The following is a 22,766-nucleotide window of genomic DNA, read 5'->3' as shown; positions in this document are numbered from 1 at the left end:
CCATTGTCTTTCTGATGATTGCAAAGATCCTATTCCAGAACCCTCTTAGTTTTGGACATTCCCACCAAATATGAATCATGGTGCCCGTGTGATTGCAACCTCTAAAACAAAGGGGGGAAGTTGAAGGATATAAATTTTGCCAGTCTAGCGGGAACCAAGTACCATCTAGTTAGAATTTTTAGGTCTGCCTCCATCAGAGATACGTTGAGTATACCTCGATTTGACCATGTGATCACTCTGTGCCATTCGTCCAGCTCCCATTCCTGTTTGAGCTCACTTTCCCAAACCAACATACAGGTTGTTTTAGAGGGCTCTACAGATAGTGACTCGTATATCAACGAGATCCCCTCCCCCCTTCCTGCTCTGTAAGCTGGCCACACCAATCTTCATATGGCGTTATGCTAGGTGGTAAGGGTTTGGATTCCCAAATGGAGTGTAGGAAGTGGGATTTGTTGGTGTCTGTAAAGCCGCGTACACACGTAGCCGTCTGTCCGACGTACTTAGTCTGGCGGACTTCCCGCCAGACTGTCTGTCGGACTTTCCGAACGGGCTACTTGCCCACACACAGCACTTTTTGAGCGGACTAATACGGCGTACTAAGTCCGCCGTACTATCCGCCCTACTTTTGAAATGAACGGACTCGCCCACACACGCGGAGGAAAGTCCGCTCATTTCGAGCGCGTCTCCAGGTAGGCGGGGCCCGCAAAGGAGACATCGCTGGCCCCGCCACCTGGTATGGACTTAAAGGGGAACCCCAACTACGGAAAAAATCGGCGTGGGGTCCCCCCCAAGTCCACAACAGACCCTTGTCTGAGCACGCTACCCGGCCGGCCAGGAAAGGGGGGGCGAGCGAGCTCCCCCCCTCCCGAGCCGTACCAGGCCGCGTGCCCTCAACATGGGGGGTGCCTTGGGGAAGGGGGGGCAGCGTGGCCCCCCCACCCCAAAGCACCTTGTCCCCATGTTGATGAGGACAAGGGCCTCTTCCCGACAACCCTGGCCGTTGGTTGTCGGGGTCTGCGGGCTTATCGGAATCCGGAAGCCCCCTTTAATAAGGGGGCCCCCGGATACCGGCCCCCCACCCTATGTGAATGAGTATGGGGTACAATGTACCCCTACCCATTCACCTGTAAAATAAAAGTACAAAAAAAACACAACACACGAGATAAAATACTTTATTGCACAGCTCCGGGGGTCTTCTGTCTTCGGGGGTCTTCTCGCCGGACTCCTCCGCTATCTTCTTGTAGCTCTTTTGCTAGCGGAGGAGTCCGGCTTTCTTCCTCGCCGCCGGCCTCTTCTTCCGACCTCGGGGGTCTTGTCCCCCTCTTCGGTTCTTCTTCCAGGCCACCACGCCTTCTTCTAGCTCTTTTACAGACGGTGTTCTTCTGTCGCCGCCGCGGCATTCCGTTCTTCAGATGTTGCCTCGCCGAGTCCTCCGCTCACAATGACAGGGACCGGGCACGCAGCGACTTATATAGAGACAAGGGGCGGGGTCTTCAGGTGGATGTCACATGGGTTCATGTCACATGGTGACCCCGCCCCCTTACGATGTCACAGTCCCGGAGGATGCTGGGACTGTCGCCATGTGACATGAACCCATGTGACATCCACCGAAGACCCCACCCCTTGTCCCTATATAAGTCGCCGCGTGCCCGGTCCCCGTCATTGTGAGCGGAGGACTCGGCGAGGCAACATCTGAAGAAGAAGAAGAGAAGAACGGAAGGCGGCAGCGACAGAAGACCGGGCCACCGCCTGTAAAAGAGCTAGAAGAAGGCGCGGTGGCCCGGCAGAAGAACCGAAGAGGGGGACAAGACCCCCGAAGTCGGAAGAAGAGGCCGCGGCGACGAAGAAGAATGCCGGGCTCCTCCGCTAGTAAAAGAGCTACAAGAAGATAGCGGAGGAGTCCGGCGAGAAGACCCCCGAAGCTGTGCAATAAACTATTTTATCTTGTGTGTTCTGGCCAGGGTTGTCGGGAAGAGGCCCTTGTCCTCATCAACATGGGGACAAGGTGCTTTGGGGTGGGGGGGGCCGCGGGCCCCCCCCTTTCCCAAGGCACCCCCCATGTTGAGGGCACGCGGCCTGGTACGGCTCAGGAGGGGGGTGGGGGCGCTCGCTCGCCCCTCCTTTCCTGGCCGGCCGGGTAGCGTGCTCGGACAAGGGTCTGTTGTGGACTTTGGGGGTCCATACAAGGTGGCGGGGCCAGCGGCGTCTCCTTCGTGGGCCCCACCTACCTGCAGACCTGCTCGAAATGAGCGGACTTTTCTCCGGCGGGAAAAGTACATTCATTTCAAAAGTACGGCGGACTGGCGCACACACGGACGGATTGTCCGCCGAAATGCGAGTCCGGCGGGAAGATTGGAGTGCAACACTGCCTTCTAAGTCCGCCGTACTTTCGGGTCAAAAAAGTATGCCGGAGGCTACACACGGGGGGGGGGATTGTCCGGCGGACTTGAGTTTGCCGGACTTTTCCACCCGCTTGTTTGATCGTGTGTACGCGGCACAAGTTTCAGTTGGGGGCATTTCAAGGATATTGATAGTGGTTGAGGGTGAGTGGACCCGATGAGTTAAAATAATGGCCTATTCTGTATAGCCCCTTGTTCAGCCACAATTGAAAGGCTCTAGTGTTCATGCCTGGGGAGAATTGGGGATTGTGGAATAAATGAGACAGCGGCTTAAACGGGGATATTAACTCCGGATTCATTTTCAGTTTGTCCCATACTGACATCAAATGAGATAATGTTGGGGGCGAGAATTGCTTTTTTTCGTTTACCAGGGTGACTCCACAGTAAGAAATCTAGTGTGAATTGTGGTACTGCTTCCCTTTCCATATGCACCCAATCAGGTTTTGCAATCCGGGAGTAGATCACTGATATTTGGGCCAATTGTGCTGCTTGGTAATACCTGTGTAGGTTAGGTAATCCCATCCCTCCTTTGTGTAGGCATCTAAAGAGAACCCCCTTAGCTAGCCTGTGCCCCTTTGATCCCCAAACAAAGGCTATAAATTTTTGCCTGAAAGTAGTTTCAAAAGGTCCACTTTAATAGGTATGGGTAGGCACTGCAAGAAATAGAGAATACTTGGAAGTAGTGTCATCTTTATAGCGTGAACCCTCCCTAGCCATGATATAGGTAGTCAAGACCATTCACACAAATCTGATTCCAATTTGCGAAATATTGTTGGATAATTGGTTGCATATAGCAGTTCTATCCTAGATGGTAAATGCACCCCTAGGTAAGGAATGTGAGAATCATGCCATGTAAAGGCGAAGTGGCTTTTTAGCCAGGAAATGAAGGAGTCTGGTAGATTTATGTTAAGGACCTGCAACTTTGACATATTGACATGTAGTCCTGAAATTTTTACGAAATCGTCCAGTAGGGGCAAACATTTGGTAGAGAGATTAGTGGTGAGGTGAGGAAGAGGAGCAGATCGTCTGCAAAAAGAGCACATTTGTGTGATTATGGGCCACATTGAACGCCACGAATATCCGGATGAGTTCTGATCGCTATGGCTAAAGTTTCAATCGCTATTGCGAAGATTAGGGGGGATAGGGGGCAACCCTGTCGTGTGCCTTTAGAGATTGTAAATGGCTCCGATTAGTATCCCTGAAGACGTACTCGCTCTTCGGGAATTGAATATAGTGCTCTTAGAATGTTAGTGAAGTGTCGGCCAAACCCCCAATACTGTAATATTTTGAAAAGATAAGGCCATGAGACAGTATCGAAGACCTTGTGTAAATCTATAGATAGTAAAAGTCCTTCTTGAGATTTCCCCCCATCCCAGCCCGATCTCAACAGTGAGATAATGTCAACTGCCCGTCTAATTTGATCAGGGTCTTGCCTACCAGGGATGAACGCCACCTGATCTTTATGTATGTATAAGCATATGAAGGAGGACACCCGGTCCGCTAACAATTTGGTTAGGATCTTTAGGTCATTGTTAATTAATGATATGGGTCTGTAGTTAAGTGAGCGTTCCAGGGTTGTTCCCTTTCTCAGGGTGTTAAAGAATCGTGCTAGATATGGGGACAGAATGGGTGCAAACTTTTTATAATAGGGGTTGGAGAACCCATCTGGTCCGAGAGCCAACCTCCGTTTCAAGTTTTTGATTACCAAGAGCACTTCTTCCACCGTTATTGGAGATTCCAATCTATCAATATGGCGATCTTCCAGTTTGGGAATAGGTAAAGAGTCTAAAAAGGAGTCAATACCAGCCTGAGCCTCCTGTGCACCTCCGCTATATAAAGTTTTATAAAAATCATGGAAGGCGCTCATTATTTTCTGAGGGTTGTGTGTCCCAGATCCATTTGGGATATGTATTTTTGGTAGGGTAGTAGAGCGAAGTTTGGGAGTTAGACCAGCTGCTAGCATTGAATCCATTTTATCTCTCATTTGGTAAAACCAGGACCGACTCCATCGTAAATTATTCTCTGCTCTTGATGTAAGAGCAAGGTTTAAAGCCAGTCTGGCCTCATCGAGTTTGGCTGCCAGAATAGATTTAGGGTCTCTTTTATATTGCTTGCTAATAGTTAAGAATTCCTTTTCTAGTTTATCTATGTCTGCTTTATTTGCTCTTTTGATTTGGGAAGAAATCTGGATAAGTTTCCCTCTGATGGTGGCTTTATGGGCTGCCCAGAGTTTCAGGGTTTAAAGCTTCCTTGTCCTTTAGGGAGAAGTAGTCATTGATGGCTTTTTCAATTCATCCAGAGGATGCTGGGACTGTGACATCATAATGGGCGGGGACATCATCCGGTGATGTCCCTATATAAGTCGCCACACGCCACGTGTCCTGTCATAGTGACCGGAGACAGCGACGAGGCAATATCTCCAGAAGAGAAGACCAAGCCACCACTTATAAAAGAGCTAGAAGGCGCGGTGGCCTGGCAAGAAGAACCGAAGAGAGGGGCAATACCCCGAAGAGGGGGACAAGACCCCCGAAGTCGGAAGAAGAGGGTGGTGAAGAAGAAAGCCGGGCTCCTCCGCTAGTAAAAGAGCTAGCAGAAGATAGTGGAGGAGTCCGGCGAGAAGACCCCCGAAGACGGAAGAAGACCCCGGAGCTGTGCAATAAACTATTTTAACCCTTGTGTGTGTTTTTTTTTTACAGGTGAATGGGTACCCCATACTCATTCACATAGGGTGGGGGCCCCCTTATTAAAGGGGGCTCACGGATTCCGATAAGCCCCCCGCCCACAGACCACGACAACCAATGGCCAGGGTTGTCAGGAAGAGGCCCTTGTCCTCATCAACATGGGGACAAGGTGCTTTGGGGTGGGGGGCAGCGCGGCCCCCCCTTCCCCAAGGCACCCCCCCATGTTGAGGGCACATGGCCTGGTACGGCTCAGGAGGGGGGGGGGGGGGGGCGCTCGCTCGTCCCCACCCCCTTTCCTGGCCGGCCGGGTAGCGTGTTCGGATAAGGGTCTGATATGGACCTAGGGGGGACCCCCATGCCATTTTTTCGGCGTAGGGATTCCCCTTTAAGTCTATACCAGGTGGCGGGGCCAGCAACGCTTCCTTCACTGGTCCCGGCTACCTGGAGCCGCGCTCAAAATGAGCGGACTTTTCTCCGGGCGGGAAAAGTCCGTTCATTTCAAAAGTACGACAGACTGACACACACGGCCGTACTGTCCGCCGAAATGCGAGTCCGGCGGACAGATTGATGTGCAAAACTCCAATCTTAGTCCGCCGGACTTTTGGGTAAAAAGAAGTCCGCTGGAGCCTACATACGGGTGGATTGTCCGGCGGACTTGAGTCCGCCAGAGTTTTCCACCGGATTGTTTGATCGTGTGTACGCGGCATTAGGAATGATTTTGTGTGCTAGGGGTATATGTGTGGTAGACAGGAAGATATGGTCAATTCTGGAAAAGGATTGGTGTGGGTGCGAAAAATGGGTACAATCCCGGAGTTTGAGAATTGAGTTCTCTCCAAATGTGAATTAAGTTATATTGTTGAACGAGTCTAGCTATCCGTAAGCTTTGTTTGGGTGGGTGGGTAGTTTGAATACCCGGTGGGCGCTTTTTGTCAAGCCCCGAGTCAAAAGCTATGTTGGTATCTCCTCCCATCACAATTGTGCCTTCCAGCATGGGTCCCAGTTTCTGAAACATTTGTTCAAAGAATTTTGCTTGGCCTTGATTGGGTGCATAATAAGAAACGAAGGAGTAAAGTCGGTCATCCAACACTCCCTTAATTAGGATGAATCTTCCATCCAGATCTTTATGTTCCAGCTGGAGTGTGAATTTTCGATTTGTGTGAGAAAGGAATTGCTACACCCTTAGTCTTATTATCCGCATTAGCGAGGTAAAAATTTGGGAATTTAGGATGTATGAACTTGGGGCAATATGATCTAGGGAAGTGTGTTTCCTGTAACAAGATCACATCAATCTTTTGGTTATGGTACTATTGAAATATTTTTCATCTTTTAATCTGGGAGTTTAAACCCTGTGTATTATGGGATACTATTCGGAGGGGTGAGGTCAGTTTATCAGCTTCAGCCATGGAGCAGATGAAGGGGGAGCTCAAGCGACACACACCACTTACCCGTGAACCTCGTGGAAGAGGTATATAGGATTTGTCCTGGTGTCTGTAATTCAAGTCAGGTAAGGAAAGGATGCAATATTTTCCGGAAGGACATCTGGAAGAAAGACCAGCATGAGCAACAGAAAGAGAGGAGAAAAGTATGCAACAGTGGTGAGATGATATAGCTAACTTCAGAAGGGAGGTGGGGCAAAGCCCCAATGCTCCCTTAAACAAAATTAAAGAGTCTTCTTCTGCCAGAGAAGAAGCAACCCTGTCCAGGGGAGAGTGGTAATCCATATCTCCTGTTCAGGCAGAGGCACCAATAGGCTGCTCTGACAGCAGCGCCTTTGAATTACAACATATATGAAATGTAATAACTAAACAATAGCAATTTATGATAGTAACGCAACCAGCTTAATTGAAACTGCCTATCAAGGTGTGTAACCTGTTCGGACCCATATGGAGTCATATGGGATAAAGGGAGGAAAGGCTAACATGTGGGTGGTCAGAAGTGGATCAGCGGTGCTATGGAAAGAAGGTGTAGTGGTATAATTCAGACATGGGGTCCCATTAATCTTGTTACCAGTGTAGTTTCAATAGTGTGGACCCTCCTGCTGAAATCAGCTAGGACATGCCCCACAATTAAAATAATAATAAATTAAAGAGAAAAAGAAAAAAAAAAAAAAAAGGGGGGGGGGGGGGAACTACTAAATTTAAAATATTGGGTTTTAAAATAGAACCAGTGTAGAACCAAAATCAACCTTTCCCCAAAATCCCTCCCTACCCTCAAAAAGTGGGAAAAATTTAAAAAGAGAAGAAGGGGTGCAACAAGTGCTCCGAAGAGACCCAGCTGGGGCCATTCAAATGGGAAGGACCCAGAGCAAAAAAACAGTTTGAGCTCATCGAGCTTAGATAGTCACATATAGTTCGGTAATTCAGGTAGGTGCGGATTCCTTGCATCTCTTGGTTTTTGGTTTGTGCCACATGGGAGTGATCAGGCTCATGGGCATGTCGTTTAGAGGATCCAGCGGCAGGTCCGGGTGGAGGAGAAGATGGGGTCTGAGTAATGAGTCCCAGATGAAGGAGAAGTTTTTCTCTATCCTGAAGCTTGGAGAAGGTATACGACTTGTTCTTATAGGAAAACTTGAGATTGAATGGAAATAGCCACCAATATTTTATGTCCTTCTGAGTGAGCAGAGAGGAGTGGTTTAAGCGATCTCTTTTTTTGGATGGTAGATGGGGATAAATCCGCAAAGATTTGAATAGAATGATCCTGGATCTTGAGATTTGTGATGAAGCGTGCTCGCTGCACAACTTCTTCCTTAATCTCATAATAAATGTGGTTTCACCACAATATCTCTTGGCAGTCCATCTGAACGGGGGGTCCCAGAGCTCTATGAGCCCTGTCCAACTCCAATTTGCGGGGGTGAATATCGGGGATAAGGCTCTGAATGAGAGCGAACCGCTGCATGCACATCTGTGACTTTTTCCGGAAGACCTCTGATCCTGAAGTTATATCTGCGAGATCTATTCTCGAGGTCGTCCATTTTAGACATGGCCGTCTCGAGCTGGTCTTGAAGGTCCTGTATACGATCAGTGTTTTGATTCGTTCTGGCGATTGTGGTGTCCAGGTGTGATTCGGTTGTTTCTATGTGGGATCCTAAAGTCTGGAGTTCCGCTTTAATGTCCCCTGTAATTTTGGCAGTCGTTTGAGAAAATCCAATGCTCAGCATGTCTGAGAATCTGGAGAATAAGTCTGTCAAGTTATTAGGCATATCAGGCTGGAGGGCATGGAGATCCTCCCTTAAAAATGTATTTATTTTTAAAAGAGCACAGAAAGGTGAAGCACATTATCAAGGCAAATCAAAAGCACAAGACACATATGAAGCAATTGGATGTCAATAGGCCTGCATGATATAATACTAGTACTGCACTACTTATATTTGTTTATGCTGCATATATGTGTTACATGGTCGTAAAGCAGTTAAAGTGTTACTAAAACCAGTAAGCCCACAGCTTATAAATCTTTTTACATTAAAATATTGCCACTATATACCTTTTTGGCTGATCTGTATACCACGGTCAGTAATAATAGTTTCTCCAGTGCTGAGAGTTCAGGTAGGATTTTTTTTATTATTATAATACAGGATTTATATAGCGCCAACAGTTTACGCAGCGCTTTACAATATAAAAGGGAGACAATACAGTTATTATACAGAGGATAAAGAGGGCCAAGCTCAGAAGAACTTACAATCTAATAATAAATCTAATAATAACGATTTATGCACTCAGATATTATCAGCACAAATTAAAACTTTGAATACAGAAGTCTGCTGAGACTCGCCTGACCTGACATTATCTGTTTGGGTGAAACCCGAGTGAAGACGCTATGGGTTGACCTTCTGTATTCAACTTCCAGAACAACAAAGTCCCATCCATGCACAGATTTCCACTGCAGCCTGTATACATGCCCACATGCGATGCCAAGATCATGTGACCTGGCTATCTCTGAGAACAAGTAAATGTTCTTTCCAGCATAAAAGACACAACTGAGCAGGTTGGCTGCCATGCCTATGTTAGCTGTCATTCCCCAGACAGTGCAGGAGGGAAGGATCTATGCATACAGCCTTTTTACACAATGCACAGGATTAACCCCTTAAGTTTCACAGTAGCATGCTATGCTGCATATACAGACAGATTTTGTGGATTTAGTAACACTTTAAATAAATACAATGATTGGCAGATAGCAGCATTAAATTCACTCCCTTTGGTCTTATGTTGTAATAGACTTCAGGTGCATCGTGATGGCAGCCTGGGCTCACAGGACAGTGCTGCAGACAGTGGCACCACATCCAGAGGAGGAAGAGAACCTGTGATGTCACATAGAAGTTGTAATATATCCGTCACACACCTAAGCCCTTGTACACACGGTCGGAGATTGCGACGGAATATTTCCTATCGGACCGTTTTGTTGGATATTCCAACTGTGTGTGGTCTGCATCGGACTGTTTCCGTCGGAATATCCGACGGACCAACTTTTCCAACTTGTCGGTAACATTTTCCGACAAAATGCTCCGATCGGACATACTCCGATCATGTGTAGCCTACTCCGACGGACAAGGTGCCACGCATGCTCACAATCAAATTCGGACACGGAAGCGCTCGCTCAGGTAAAACTACTGCTCGTAATCGATATAGCACACTCGTCACGCTGCAATGTTAAAAATTCTTTCATGAAGCGCATTCCCTTGTTCTTTACAATGCTGCAAGAATGAACTTCTTTTGATGCTCATAGTCACACACACACACTTCTCCTGAATGTATTTCTTCAGTCTTTTTTACTCATTTCAGCAATACAATATTTTAAATCGTCACATCTACACATTTGGTTTTTTAGTGTTTGTTTTTTTTGGGGGGAATTTTGTGGTTGGATTTTTTTCATCAACATCTCTTTTTTGACAGTTTGCTCATCTTTGCATTTTTTGGGGTGTGTTTTGTGTGTCAACTTACCACAACACCATTATTATCTTTTTTGTATTTTGTTTTTAATCTACAGGAGGTTGTTTAGTGTTGGTGCCCCTTGTTATTCATTTCACTTTGTATTTTTGAAATGTACCTGCCTGCTCACAAATAAACTGGCCTTTTTGAAGTAAAACACGTATTTCTTCAAACAAAAAAAACCTTTATTTAGGTGTCATTAACAAATAAAGAGGGAGGCAGCGATGGAGAAACTGGGGAGATTAGCGAAGCCTTTGGCCCCTAGGGCACACATCAACTATTTAAACACAAAAATTGGTGGCCTGAGGAGTACATGTCTGAGGGAAAGAAGTCTGGTCCTGAAGTCCAAGAAACCCGGAACAGCAGCAGATGACATCTATGTTCCCAGGCTGTGGTATTACAAGAGGCTGCATCTTCTGTCAGACCAGACTTAACCCAGGTAATCACACTCTGGTCTTCCTTCCACGCTTCCTTTCAGGCTGTGGTGCTGGAGGTGTGGCAGAAGGAGGAGGGTGTGTATAATTAGCTCCTCACACAAGAGCTTTTGTCCCTCCTCCATTTGCTCGAGTTTGCACGCAGCCAAGGCGGCAAAGGCCTCTTGATAGGTGGGGGTGGCTTGGAGGGCCGCAGAAGCCTCCCCGATCAGCCTCAGAGCCGACTCCTCCACATCCCCCCCCTTTTGCGTGGAAGGCGGAGGGGAGGGACCTGGCATTCTGTCAAGCTCCTCCGCCCGCCCACCACCTGGCTGCCGCTTACCCCCGCCTCCTCCTGGCTGCCACTTTCCACAGCCACCTCCTGGCTGCGGCATTCCACACCCTCCTCTTCCTGGCTGAGGTCTTCCTGTGTATGAAAAAGGGACATAGTTTTAGTTTTTGGTTCATCAAACACACACAATTTTCACATCAAGACTGTTGCAAACTGTTAACCAATAGAAAAGACTATCATTCTGAGCCCAGCATTTTTCTTTCTTGTCCCAAAGGTTTTGGCCAATACTGTCTAACGATATGTGAAACACTTTCTAAAATCAGCAATTAGTGAGCACAAATCAATTTAACATCATTCCTTTTTACTCCCAAAATTTGTACAACAATACTATACCTGGCTCAAGCTGGGTTCCCCCAGTTCTTCCTGAGTGGAAGGCCCTGGTTGGGTGTCGGAAGACTCAGCGGGTGTGGAATGTAGCATAGGATGCTCGGAAGGAAGAGTAGAGAGGGATTCTCTGACCTCAGCCTGGTCTGACAGAAAATGCATCCTGTCATAATACCACAGCCTGGGGACATAAACGTCATCTGCTGCAGCTCCAGATTGCATGGACTTCAGCACCTTCTTCCGCTCCTTCAGATATGTACTCCTCAGACCACCGATTTTCACTTTTAAATAGTTGATGTTTGCCCTAGGGACCACTGGCTTCACAAACTTAACCAGTTTCTCCATCGCTGCCTGCCTCTTTAGTTTGTTTTTGTAATGAGGGTGCGTCGATTGCCACAGGCAGGGAAGCTCCCTGTATTGATCGATGAACAGAGGGAGGGAACTGTGATTGTTGAAACCGTCCATAATCTCTGCAAGACACAACACAAGACAAACCCTAATGTCAGGCTAAACTCCACTAATGCAGGCCTCAATCTAGAAGCATTATAGGCTAGTGATGTACCAAGTTCAAAATTTTACCTTCGTTTGCACGATCGTCACGTCAGCTTCTCCCTCTGTTCACAGATCGTACTTAGGACACATGCATGTTGCATTTTATATACAGCGCGTATGCGTGAAACTCCGCCCGCCCCTGACGTTCTTTCTAGGCTATTCCCCGCCCCTTCGCTTTCGGCGAAGTGGGGAGAGCACATGGCAGAGACAACGCAGGTGCGCAATTGGAGTTCCACTAACGAGGAGGAGGGCGAGGAAAGCCCAGAGCCTGAAACGTACCGATCCTGGAAGAGAAGATTTAAGGCTTCAAATATGTCTTCTGGAGAGATGTTGGAGATGGTCGACATATTGAAGAGGACCGACTATGATGGGAAGTATGGACCTTACCCAAACCCAAACCCAAGATCATGACTAAAGTTGTGAAGAGTCTTCAGAAGAATTTTGGGGTACGACGATCCAAGGATCAACTGAGAAAAGGCTGGTCAGACCTGAAACTGAGGGAGCACGATCAGTACAGAAGGATCAAGCGTGTTCTTCAAAAAAGTAAGTAGTTGTCGTGTGTTCATATGATTATTCTTGCTTGCATACTGCTCCATGTGCTTTGACTTCATGTTGTACAGTTTAAAATGGCCACTTTCAAGTTCATGGGTTCAATCGTTCGTAAGAAACATCGTTCTGCAGGTAAGTATTCCAGCTTAAAGTGTCCACAATAATGTTCTCACCTTTGAACTCGGCCAAAAAACACAATTGTACCACACTTCCAAGCAATGTTTCATTTCATATTCCTATTTCTGCCCTCTGTATGCTAAGTATTCCTTTTTTACATTCTCATAGGGGAGAGAAGACTCGGGAAGTCTGAGGACACCAGGGACCCCACCCCTCCCAAAGAAGGCGAAATTCCAACACCAGAAGCAGAGGAGCAGGAGGAGGAGGAGGAAGGAGAGATCGTTGAAGTTGGACAAATTGTCACCACAACAGGTGAGTGTCGGAGACAACAGCTTCCAGTAAGCTCATCAATGTATGTCGGCATATTTATAATACATGGTGTGTTTTTTTGCTTTTTTTTGTAGGTGATGTGGAAGAAGAATCACATTTTACTAGTGAAAGTGCCCAGATCCTGATTGGGGAGATAATGGGGTGCAATCGGGATTTAGAAAATATACAGCAAAACATCAATGATGTTCAAAATAAAATGAAGAACATCATTGATGTTTTGGGGAGAGTGTGAAACACCCCAAACTAGCTAGGGTTTTCTTTTTTTGTTTTGAAACAACAACTTTTTTACAAAAAGCCAAATTTGGAAGATGCACAGAGTGTGTTAACATGCGCTATCTCCCATCATGGATCCCTGATCTAGTACTTTATCCACATACAGCAACATGGATCACAGGCCAACATTTCAAGACCTCACAGGTGCCCTTTTTAAAAGGCAGAATGATGACTTGCAAAGGCAGGGTTATGACTATATCAAGGTGTGCTGATGTAGATCCTCATTTTCCTGTGATGTCACAAGGGGAAAGGGTGTTGTGGTGGGGGTGCAAGCTTATGTACAGTAATTAGCTCAATTAACTTAAAGGTTATTTTGGGATTTTCAGATGAAAAGCAAAAATAAGCTGATGTAGGAGGAAGGCAGCAATAAAAAAAATAAATAAAAAAAAATTGGTTAATGAAAATATAAAAATACACAAATGTACTTCAGTCAGTCAATCTAGGCAGCCTTGATTGTCTTCATACTTGAGAAAACCTTAGACTTACCGATGATGGTATTTCTACGAGCCTTTCAGGACAGCACCTTGGAGAGAGCCCCACCTCTTCACAGGAAACACTGCGTGACAACGCCCCTTTTAAAAGCAGCTGCTTCCACCATGCCGTCAGTTGTTACCGAGAAATCCTCAGACATGCTGGAAAATATAAGCAGGCAGTTACCAAGCCCTATAATTATACATTATACATAATAACCTAGGGAGGGAAGTAGGCTGCTGTCCTGAAAGGCTCGTCGAAATACCATCACCGGTAAGTCTAACTAAGGTTTTCTTCCTTCGCTTTTCAGGACAGCACCTTGGAGAGTATAACCGAGAAACTTACTTCAGGGTGGGACTAATGGTGGGACCAAAGGATTGGTCCGAGGCTGAAAGCAGATCCAAGCGGTAGTGCCTTATAAAGGTTGAAAAACTGGACCATGTGGCAGCCTAGCAAATTTGCTCAGGAGATTCCCTGGCCCTTTCTGCCCATGATGCCGCTACTGCTCGAGTCCAATGAGGCAAAATCCCTGCTGGAGGTTCCAGACCCAAAGAGGTGTATGCCTCTTTAATGGCTTGTTTTAACCATCTTCTGAGGGTGCTTTTGGAAGCTTTACATCCCTTGTGAGTACCTTCCATTAAAACAAAGAGTGAAGATGATTTTCTAAAGTCCTTTGTTATCTCCAAATAGTTAAGACGACATCAAGAGTATGGAATGCTTCTTCCCCTGGCCCCCAAGGTAAAGGGCAAAATGTAGGGAGAATGATCTCCTGTGTATGATGAAAGACTGAAGCCACTTTCTTTTTCTGTGGGAAAGCTTTCTTTTTGTCTGCAATCCTGTCAAGCATAGCCTCCAGTTCTGGCCCGTCCTGGCCAGAGGACCCGCCCCTTCCTCCTGCATTCTAGCAGCTGGAACCAATCACTGCTATGCCCCGCCGGAAGTCTCCGCCCACCGGAACTGGTGTCACTCGCCGTCCGGGATTAGACGCCGCCATGCCGAGGCCTGGCATGGAACGCTCGTTCTGAGCACACCTGTGGCCCCCCGAACACCATGGGTGGACAACCTCCAGCAGTCCATTACTCCTGTGAGCCGGCGAAGGAAGGGACACCGGAACACCCCCTTCACGTGCAGGAAGGTGCTGGGCTGGTCTTGAGCATGAAATCTGAAGGTACTGCCAAAACCCTCTCCTTGGAGAGAGCGCAGCCCCTCTGGTTCCCCAGCAGTGCTTCCACCATGGCGGAGGAAACACTAAAACGGACGGCATGGTGGAATCAGCTGCTTTTAAAAGGGGCGTTGTCATGCAGTGTTTCCTGTGAAGAGGTGGAGCTACGCTCTCTCCAAGGTGCTGTCCTGAAAGGCGAAGGGAGAAATGAGTAATGCAGCTAATGTTCACCCCTATGAATTCTGATCACCTTTTCAGTAGCTACAGCATGTAACATCAGAGTACCCTGCATGCCACACACATGGTATACAAGTCAGTCTTTGAAGCCACAGCTATGGCTGACATTTTAAGAAATAGTGTTTTACCTGACTCAACTGGATATAAATCATTAATACTTCTCTCAATACGCTGGGACATCTGGGCATTTCTTTTCACATCTTGTTTAGCCAGTAGCTTTGTATTTTTCTAGGCAGATAAAAATTAAAATACACTGGTTATCACCAACTCTATAAAGTACAGAACAGGTCAAAAATATAAAAAATGTCTTTGAATCCTCATTTAAAACACCAAGTATATTTTGAATTGAAGGGTAATTTTTTCGTGTGTAGCCATCACTCACAAACGTCTAGAAGGAACCATAAGGTTTGTTTGTAAAAGGTTTTTTCCTTGCTCTGCTATGCAGATGCCTTTCCTGCGTCAGAGGAGCGGGTCAGGGAGGGCAAAGGGTGAGCATCTTCTCCCAGTGCCAGTACAAATATACTGTATGTTGAACTGGTGGCCCTGAGCACTGTATATACTACTACCCTATTCAGACCTCAGTGTGGGATTCGCAGTGACAGACGCCCGGTGTCAGTAGCTCTATCTTTTCCGTTTAAACCTGCCAGCAACTAGCAGCTGAGGTGTTATACGACTGAATGCAGACAACTAAAATAGAAGTTGATCCTAATAGAATGCAAAACTATGAAATGGTTGTGTTAATAAAGGAGGCTTAATAGGATCTTCACCCTAGAAAGAAAAAAAAGTCAGCAGCTTCAAATAATGTAGCTGCAGACTTTTAATAAACGGGCACTTACCTGTCCAGGTACAGGTGCAACTTATGTAGGATGAATCGTTTCAGCTCTGTGTATCACCTAAGGCCAGTCATTTCACTGGTTATACAGTGGGAGAAATAATTATTGGATCCCCTACAGATTTTGTAAGTTTTCCCACTTGAAAAATGAAATGAAGGGTCTATAATTTTTATCATAATTGTGTGTAAAAAAAAAAGTATTTTAAAATGATAGAGACAGAATATCAACCAAAAATCCAGAAAAAAAAAAAAAGATACAAATGTTATAAATTGAGTAGCAGTGCAGTGAGTAAAATAAGTATTCAATCCCCAAGCAAGCCATGACTTAGACCCATACAACACTATACAACTTTTGATTTCCTTAATGCCCATACACACGAGCGGATTTTCCGTCGGGGGATGGTTTTTCCAATGGAATTCTGCTCAAGCTTAGCTTGCATACATGCAGTCACACAAAAGTTCTCTGAACTTTCGACCGCCAAGAACGCGGTGACGTACAACACTACGACGAGCTGAGCAAATGACATTCAATGTTTCCGAGCATGCGTAGGAATTTTGCGCATCGGAATTTGTACAGACGATCGGAAATTCCGTTCAGATCTTTTCCGACCGAAAAATAGAGAACCTGCTCTCAATCTTTTGCTGGCTGGAATTCTGCCAGCAAAAGTCTGATGGAGCATACACACGGCCGGAATTTCTGACCAAAAGCTCACATCCAATTTTGCTGGCAGAATTTCTGATCGTGTGTATGGGGCTTTAGATTTACCAAAACCATGTAGTGCAAGGGCCTGCCTGATTGCATACAACTTGAAGGTTTGACCTCTAACTGTATTTAATCGGTGTATAACACGCACCTTCATTTTAAGAGGGAAGTTTCAAGAAAAAACAAACAAAAAAAAACGTACATTTTAAATAAATAACTTTGAAGCAGAATTAGGGTCACAGCTCATCGATGCAGCCTCACCAGTGCCATTTGCAGCCTCTAAATTGCCCAACAATGCACCCTGCTCAGTGCCGGTCTGCAGCCATTAAATTGCCCAACAATGCAGCCTGTCCAGTGCCCATCTGCAGCCTCACCTTTCCACTAATTGCAGCCTCACCAGTGTTGGATTATCCCTACTGTCTCAGAGGAAAGTGGAGGAGCGAGCGGCACCGAATTACACAAAGCCGCAATCTCCTGTGTACCCGGAGCTCTGTCACTCACAGCCATGCCTCCTGGCCCTGCTCATATAACAGACAAAACAGTGGCCCAATGCGGGGCCAGGAGGCATGGCTGTGCGTGACGGAGCTCTGGGTACACAGGAGATTGCGGCTTTGTGTAATTCAGCAGCACTCTCCTTCCCTCAGAAACAGCAGAGATTGGCGTATAACACGCACACACAATTTCTCCCCGATTTTCATGGTGGGAAAGTGTGTATTATACACCGATAAATAAAGTATATGGTTTTGGTAAATCTGATGGAAAAAAAGCTACAGAAAAATGGTATATAGTGTGTATCCAGCCTTAGTACTTAGTGGAGAAACCCTTGTTGGCAAGCACAGTGGTAAGACGTTTCCTGTAGTTGGTTACTAGGTTTGCACACATCTTAGGAGGGATTTTGGTCCACTTCTTTACAGATCTTCTCTAAATCCTTAAGATTTCTTGGCTGTCGCTTGGCAACTCGAAGTTTCAACTCCCTCCATACATTTCTATAGAATTAAGGTCTGGAGACTGGCTAGGCTACTCCATGACCCCAATATGCTTCTTCTTAAGCCACTCCTTTGTTGCCTTGGTGGTATGTTTTGGGTCATTGTCATGCTGGAAGACCCATCCACAAACCATTCTTCAGTGTTTTGGCTGAGGGAAGAAGGTTCTCATCCAAGATTTTACAATACATGGCCCCGTCCATAGGCCACTCAATGTGATAAAGTCAGCCTGTACCTGTAAACAGAGAAACAGCCCCAGAGCATAATGTTTCCAACGCAGGGCTTGACTGTAGGGATGGTGTTCTTAGTGTCATTGTCAGCATTTTTCTTCCTTAAAACACGGGAGTCGAGTTGATGCCAAAAAGATTTTGGTCTCACCTGACCACAGCACTTTCTTCCAATCCTTCTCTGAATCATTTAGATGTTCATTGGCAAACTTCAGATGGGTCTGTACATGTGCCTTCTTGAGGAGGGGGACCTTGCGGACACTGCATTATTTGAATCCATGGCGGCGTATTGTGTTACCAATGGTTTGTTTGGTGACTGTGATCCCAACTGCCTTGAGATCATTCGCAAGCTCCTCCCGTGAAGTTCTTGGCTGATCCCTCACCTTTCTCATGATCATCCTTACCACATGAGGCGAAATCTTGTATGGAGCTCCAGACTGAGGGTGATTGATGGTTATTTTGCTTCCATTTGTGATTAATCACTCCAACAGTTGTCTCCTCACCAAGCTTTTTGTTGATGGTCGTGTAGCCCATTCCAGTCTTGTACAGGTCTACAATCTTGTGCCCAACGTTCTTTGGCAGTTCTTAGTTTTTGACCACGATGGTGAGGTTTGAATAAAAGAAAGATTCTGTGGGCAGGTGTCTTTTATACATAGAACGAGTTGTCGTTAGGAGCACCTTAAATTGACAGGACTAATCTGTGTACCACAGGAGCACATACTGTAGCCAGTCTGTGGCAGCCAGAACTATTGTTGGTTGGTAGGGGATCAAATAAATACTTATTTTACTCACTGAACTGCAACTCAATTTATAACATTTGTAGTTTTTTTGATGGTTGATATTCTGTCTCCATCATTTAAAATACACCTATGAGAATTATAGACTTAATTTCTTCGTAAACTTACAAAATCTACAGGGGATCAATTATTTTTGCCACTGTATGTAAGGGCTTACATCCACTTTAACTGGCAAACTAGCCACATGGGGGTTATTTACAAAAAGGCAAATCCACGCAGTCGCTCTAAATCTAAGGGGTAGATCTGAAATGAGTGGAAGCTCTGCTGATTTTATCATCCAATCGTATGCAAGCTAAAATGTTTTTTATTTTCTTTGCACATCCCCCTCGGATCTACAGCGACTGCACTTCCAAGTGCACTTGCAGTGCAAAGAGGATTTTCCTTTAGTAAATAATCCCCTATATTTCTCATTTGAGACAAATCAAAGACCAAAACTTAGAAAGATCAGGAACCAACGTATGAGTTGCCCTTGCAGAAGTACTGCACAGCAGTTGCTATAAAAAAAAAAAAAAAGTTGGCACCCCTGCATATCTGTCAGATAATGCGCCAAAAAGTTGCAATTACCAATGTTTAAGCAATCTCATGTTTATTTCTTTTGTTTGTATTGGTACGATACAAAAAAGTGGAGAAACAAAAAGCCAAATCTGGCACATTCTACGCAAAACTCCAAGAATGGACTGGACAAAAATTGTCACCTTCTCATAAATTGTAAGAGATAATTGCATTCCAAGTTTGTGATGCTCCTATAATTTGTAATTAAACTCACCTGTATCAACAGGTTCTGACAATATAGAAATCACACCAATTCAAATGGTGAAAAATGTACTCGACCTTTCTGTTGTGCGTCTCTGTATGCCACATGGAGCACAAAGAAAAGGAGCAGCAAAGAATTTTCTGAGGATTTGAGAACAAAAATTTTGAAAAATCATGGACAATCCCAAGGTTACAAGTCCATCTCTACAGATCTTAATGTTCCTGTGTCCACTGTGCACAACACTGTCAAGGAAGTAGCCCATGGCACTGTGGCTAATCTCCCTGGAGGTGGATGAAAGAGTAAAATTGGTCAAAGAGTTTGCCAAAACCAGAGGAAGCCAAAATCCTTTTGGGAGACGGTGCTGTGGACAGATGAAAGAAACGTATAGCTTTTTAGTAAAGCCCATCATTCTACTGTTTTCAGAAAAAAAAAAAAAAGGCCTTTAAAAAAGGAAAGAATACAGTCCCTAAAGTCAAACATGGTGTAGGTTCAGTGATGTTTTGGATTTGTTTTTCTGCTTCAGACACTGGATGTCTTGACTGTGTACATAGCCTTATGAAATTTGAAGACTACCAAAGAATTCTGGGGTGCAATGTCGGCCCCAGTGTCAGAAAGTTGGGTCTCCGCCAGAGGTTATAGGTCTTACCACAGGACAATGACCCAAAGCACATATCAAAAAGCACCCAGAAATGGTTTAAGACAAAGCACTGAAGAGTACTAAAAAGAAAGGCCTGTGCTACAAGATTGACTAGTGAGTGATGAGCAGAATGATCACTGCTAAAGGCAACAGTGTATTGCGACATGTGAAACCGTGAAATAAAAAAAAGGATACACGGCTCACCCAATAAAGTGCACTCAATGAAAAAATGTGCAAACAAAATATGTAATGTGTACTTATGAAATACTAAACAGTACTTAGAAACTGAATGAATATTGATAAAAATTCACACACATTGATAACTATATAGTCACACTACAAATATATACATATAAAGATTAAGTGTCTTGAGTCCAATAGAAAAGTGATAACCCAAAACAGGGTTAAAGTCCAAAAAAAAAAAAAAAGGGGGCGATTTCTTCCAAAGTGAAGAATAATGGAAATATCCCACAAATGTGTGTCAAAAGTGAAAGCGCCTTGACCACAGAAAACACTGAAAAAGATTCCCCCAAACTCCACGGAGATGGTCCCCTCACAGATCAAACCATGCACAGCAGCGGCAACAGCATCACCATAAAATGATAAAAGCTCGCAATCGTATAAAACCTTAGCGTTTATTATGTTGAACAAAAGACAAATGCGCACTTACATTGAGATGAAAGGAAAACAGCATATATAAAAAAAAAAAAAAAAGCAAGCCAGCCGGCCTTGAAAAATACTGATACTTCCGGGACTACAGCGTGTAGCAGTGATTTCAGTGCGACGCTCCTCCTCCCTGCACATTTCGTCACAAGAAGGAAGTCGTCACGGAGCACAGGCGGCCTCCTGACGCACTGCTTATATACCAATTAGCTAACCAAGCCTTGGTCTGATTCCCGGAAATAGAGCCCAAAAGCGCCATCTTGGTTAAGGGAAAAACACAATAGAAGGCACATAAACTGCCAACTTAATGCGAAAATTGGATATGAAAGCTAAAAACACCAAACATATTTGAAAGACGTATGGTGAAGATGTCACTTATAACCAGCTAGCTAACTTAGAAGCCCAAATGACATCTGACATAATAAAATTATTTGCAAACTGAAGGGATTAATGAACGGCAAATGAGTCACACCACACAGACAGCACTGCACAGCCGATCAAAAATCTCAATTGAACAAACCTGCCAAACAACACTTAAAGGAAAAAAAAGGACTAGCAGAATCATAAAGCCAAAAATGTAAATATAAAAATTAAGGTAAATCATAAACAGAATTTTACCAGCAACACCATTCCGTTGACATGATAGTGAGGGTAAATGGAAGGACTGAAAATGGGCAAAGGGACTTTCTAGAAAATTAATGAAAATATGCAGAATGAGTCCCAAATGGTTTGTAAATAAAACGGCAAAGCAAAATGCCTCCCTACCAAAACAGCGCTCAATAGCTCACCAGGAACCAAACTTAACCGTCAGAATCAGCTCAAATAAAACCATAAATACACAAAAATAAAAACAAACATAATGCATAATGTATTAACACACAATGGAGATTGTCACTAGGAATCAATGAAAGAGTTAACATCTACATCTATGTTCAAGCCAAAGGGGTATAACTTTAAATTTATGTACCCAAGCCATCTCCAATTTGGAGATACTTCTAACTAAGCAACTGCCCCTCCATTGGGGTTTGCATTTATCAATGCCTAAAAAGATTGTATTAGAAGGGTCTCTGTTATGCACAGTAAGATAATGCTTCGACACAGTGTTTAGTGAAGCCCCTGTGTATGTTGTTTATATGTTCATTAAGAGGAACTGCAAAAGGTCGCTTAGTCCGGCCCACATATTGTTGGCCGCATGGACATTGGAGAATATAAAAACAACTCCAACAGTAGAAGTTGTGTATTATCTGAGAGAAATGCGGGGATGCCAATATTTTTGGCCATGAATGTATGTACAGTCAGAAGCAGCCTGTCTGACTTTTGGACACTTCAGTTAGGGGAGCTATATCAAGACTCCCTGTGGGGCTCATAGAAACATAGGGCTTTCCTGTATTTGCTAAGCTTCCCAGTAACAAATGCATTAAGGCAGCCTAGTGACATTCTGAACTTCACTGGTGTACTGAATACCCCAGATAATAAGATTTTTATGCTTGCTTTAAAAAAATGTTATGCTTGCTTCCTATAACAGGTTACTTCGTCTCCTACAGATGATTGGGATGCCTAAGAAAAATCAGTAAGCCCCTCCTATTTAATCCCTAATCTACCTCAGTTTTGTGGGAAGGTAATACACAGAGCCAGAAGTAACACACAGGGGTGGGACCTGTGGCCATTATTGGACTACTTAAAAAACATTTTACAGCAAGTACAAAAATCTTAATTTGTTTGTTTATTGATCATTGAGGGATACATGAATTCAAATGGAGTCAGGACAGCCGAAAGCAGTCTGAGGGCCGGGCAAAAGCCACCGATAGGAGCATAACATTTAGACGACTATCACGTCAGAACTATTTTAAAAAGGACAGATTCCAGAATCAAAGATAGATGGGAAAAAATCCCTTGAAAAACAGAGGAACTGCCATGACCAATGGGACCACAGAGGATCAACTTGATGTTCGGAGCAGGAAGAAAACCACTACTAAGGGGAACTCCTGATGGAATCAGAAATGGGCCCCTGCCAGTGAGAACTGGAGAGTTAATCAGCAATCCACCAAAATAGCAGACAGAAAAAACACACTACTGTCACTACCAACGTGCACACGTGTGCGCCGGTTGGCTCTTCTGCTGGGGATTCTGCGGGTAAGACTTCTGGAAACAGCCGGGTGATCAGAACGTCTTTCTTGACAACTACCAAACACGAGATTAAAAACAGAGCAATGACGAGTTCAACAGTAGACAAGTTGTTGCGCCCAGGAAAAAAACAAATTGCTTCAGGGAAGTTTGGAAAACGTGCACCCAGTCAAAATGAGAGACAAGGCCTGAGCCTTCTTAATTGTAGAAGCAGGAATAAAATTCCACAAGGAAAAAAGGGCTTCCTGGCCAAGTGGCCAATCT

At 44.9% G+C, this 22,766-nt stretch overlaps 1 protein-coding gene across 1 annotated transcript in view; it reads right to left on the bottom strand.

Moving 5' to 3' along the window:
- The window catches only part of LOC143961386 (uncharacterized), a 111,888-nt gene that overhangs the window by 41,962 nt on the left and 47,160 nt on the right, over nucleotides 1–22,766 (bottom strand). The window contains exon 3 of the mRNA XM_077470652.1: nucleotides 14,911–15,010. Within this exon, the coding sequence (XP_077326778.1) occupies nucleotides 14,911–15,010 (100 nt within the window). The remainder of the gene's footprint in view (nucleotides 1–14,910; nucleotides 15,011–22,766) is intronic.

This window comes from Lithobates pipiens, unplaced genomic scaffold (assembly GCF_037356315.1).
Source record: "Lithobates pipiens isolate NorthernLeopardFrog02 unplaced genomic scaffold, aLitPip1_a1.2 Scaffold_8, whole genome shotgun sequence".
Taxonomy (NCBI): domain Eukaryota; kingdom Metazoa; phylum Chordata; class Amphibia; order Anura; family Ranidae; genus Lithobates; species Lithobates pipiens.
Note: the sequence above shows the minus strand (reverse complement) of the source record. Positions and strands in the feature narration are given on the sequence as shown.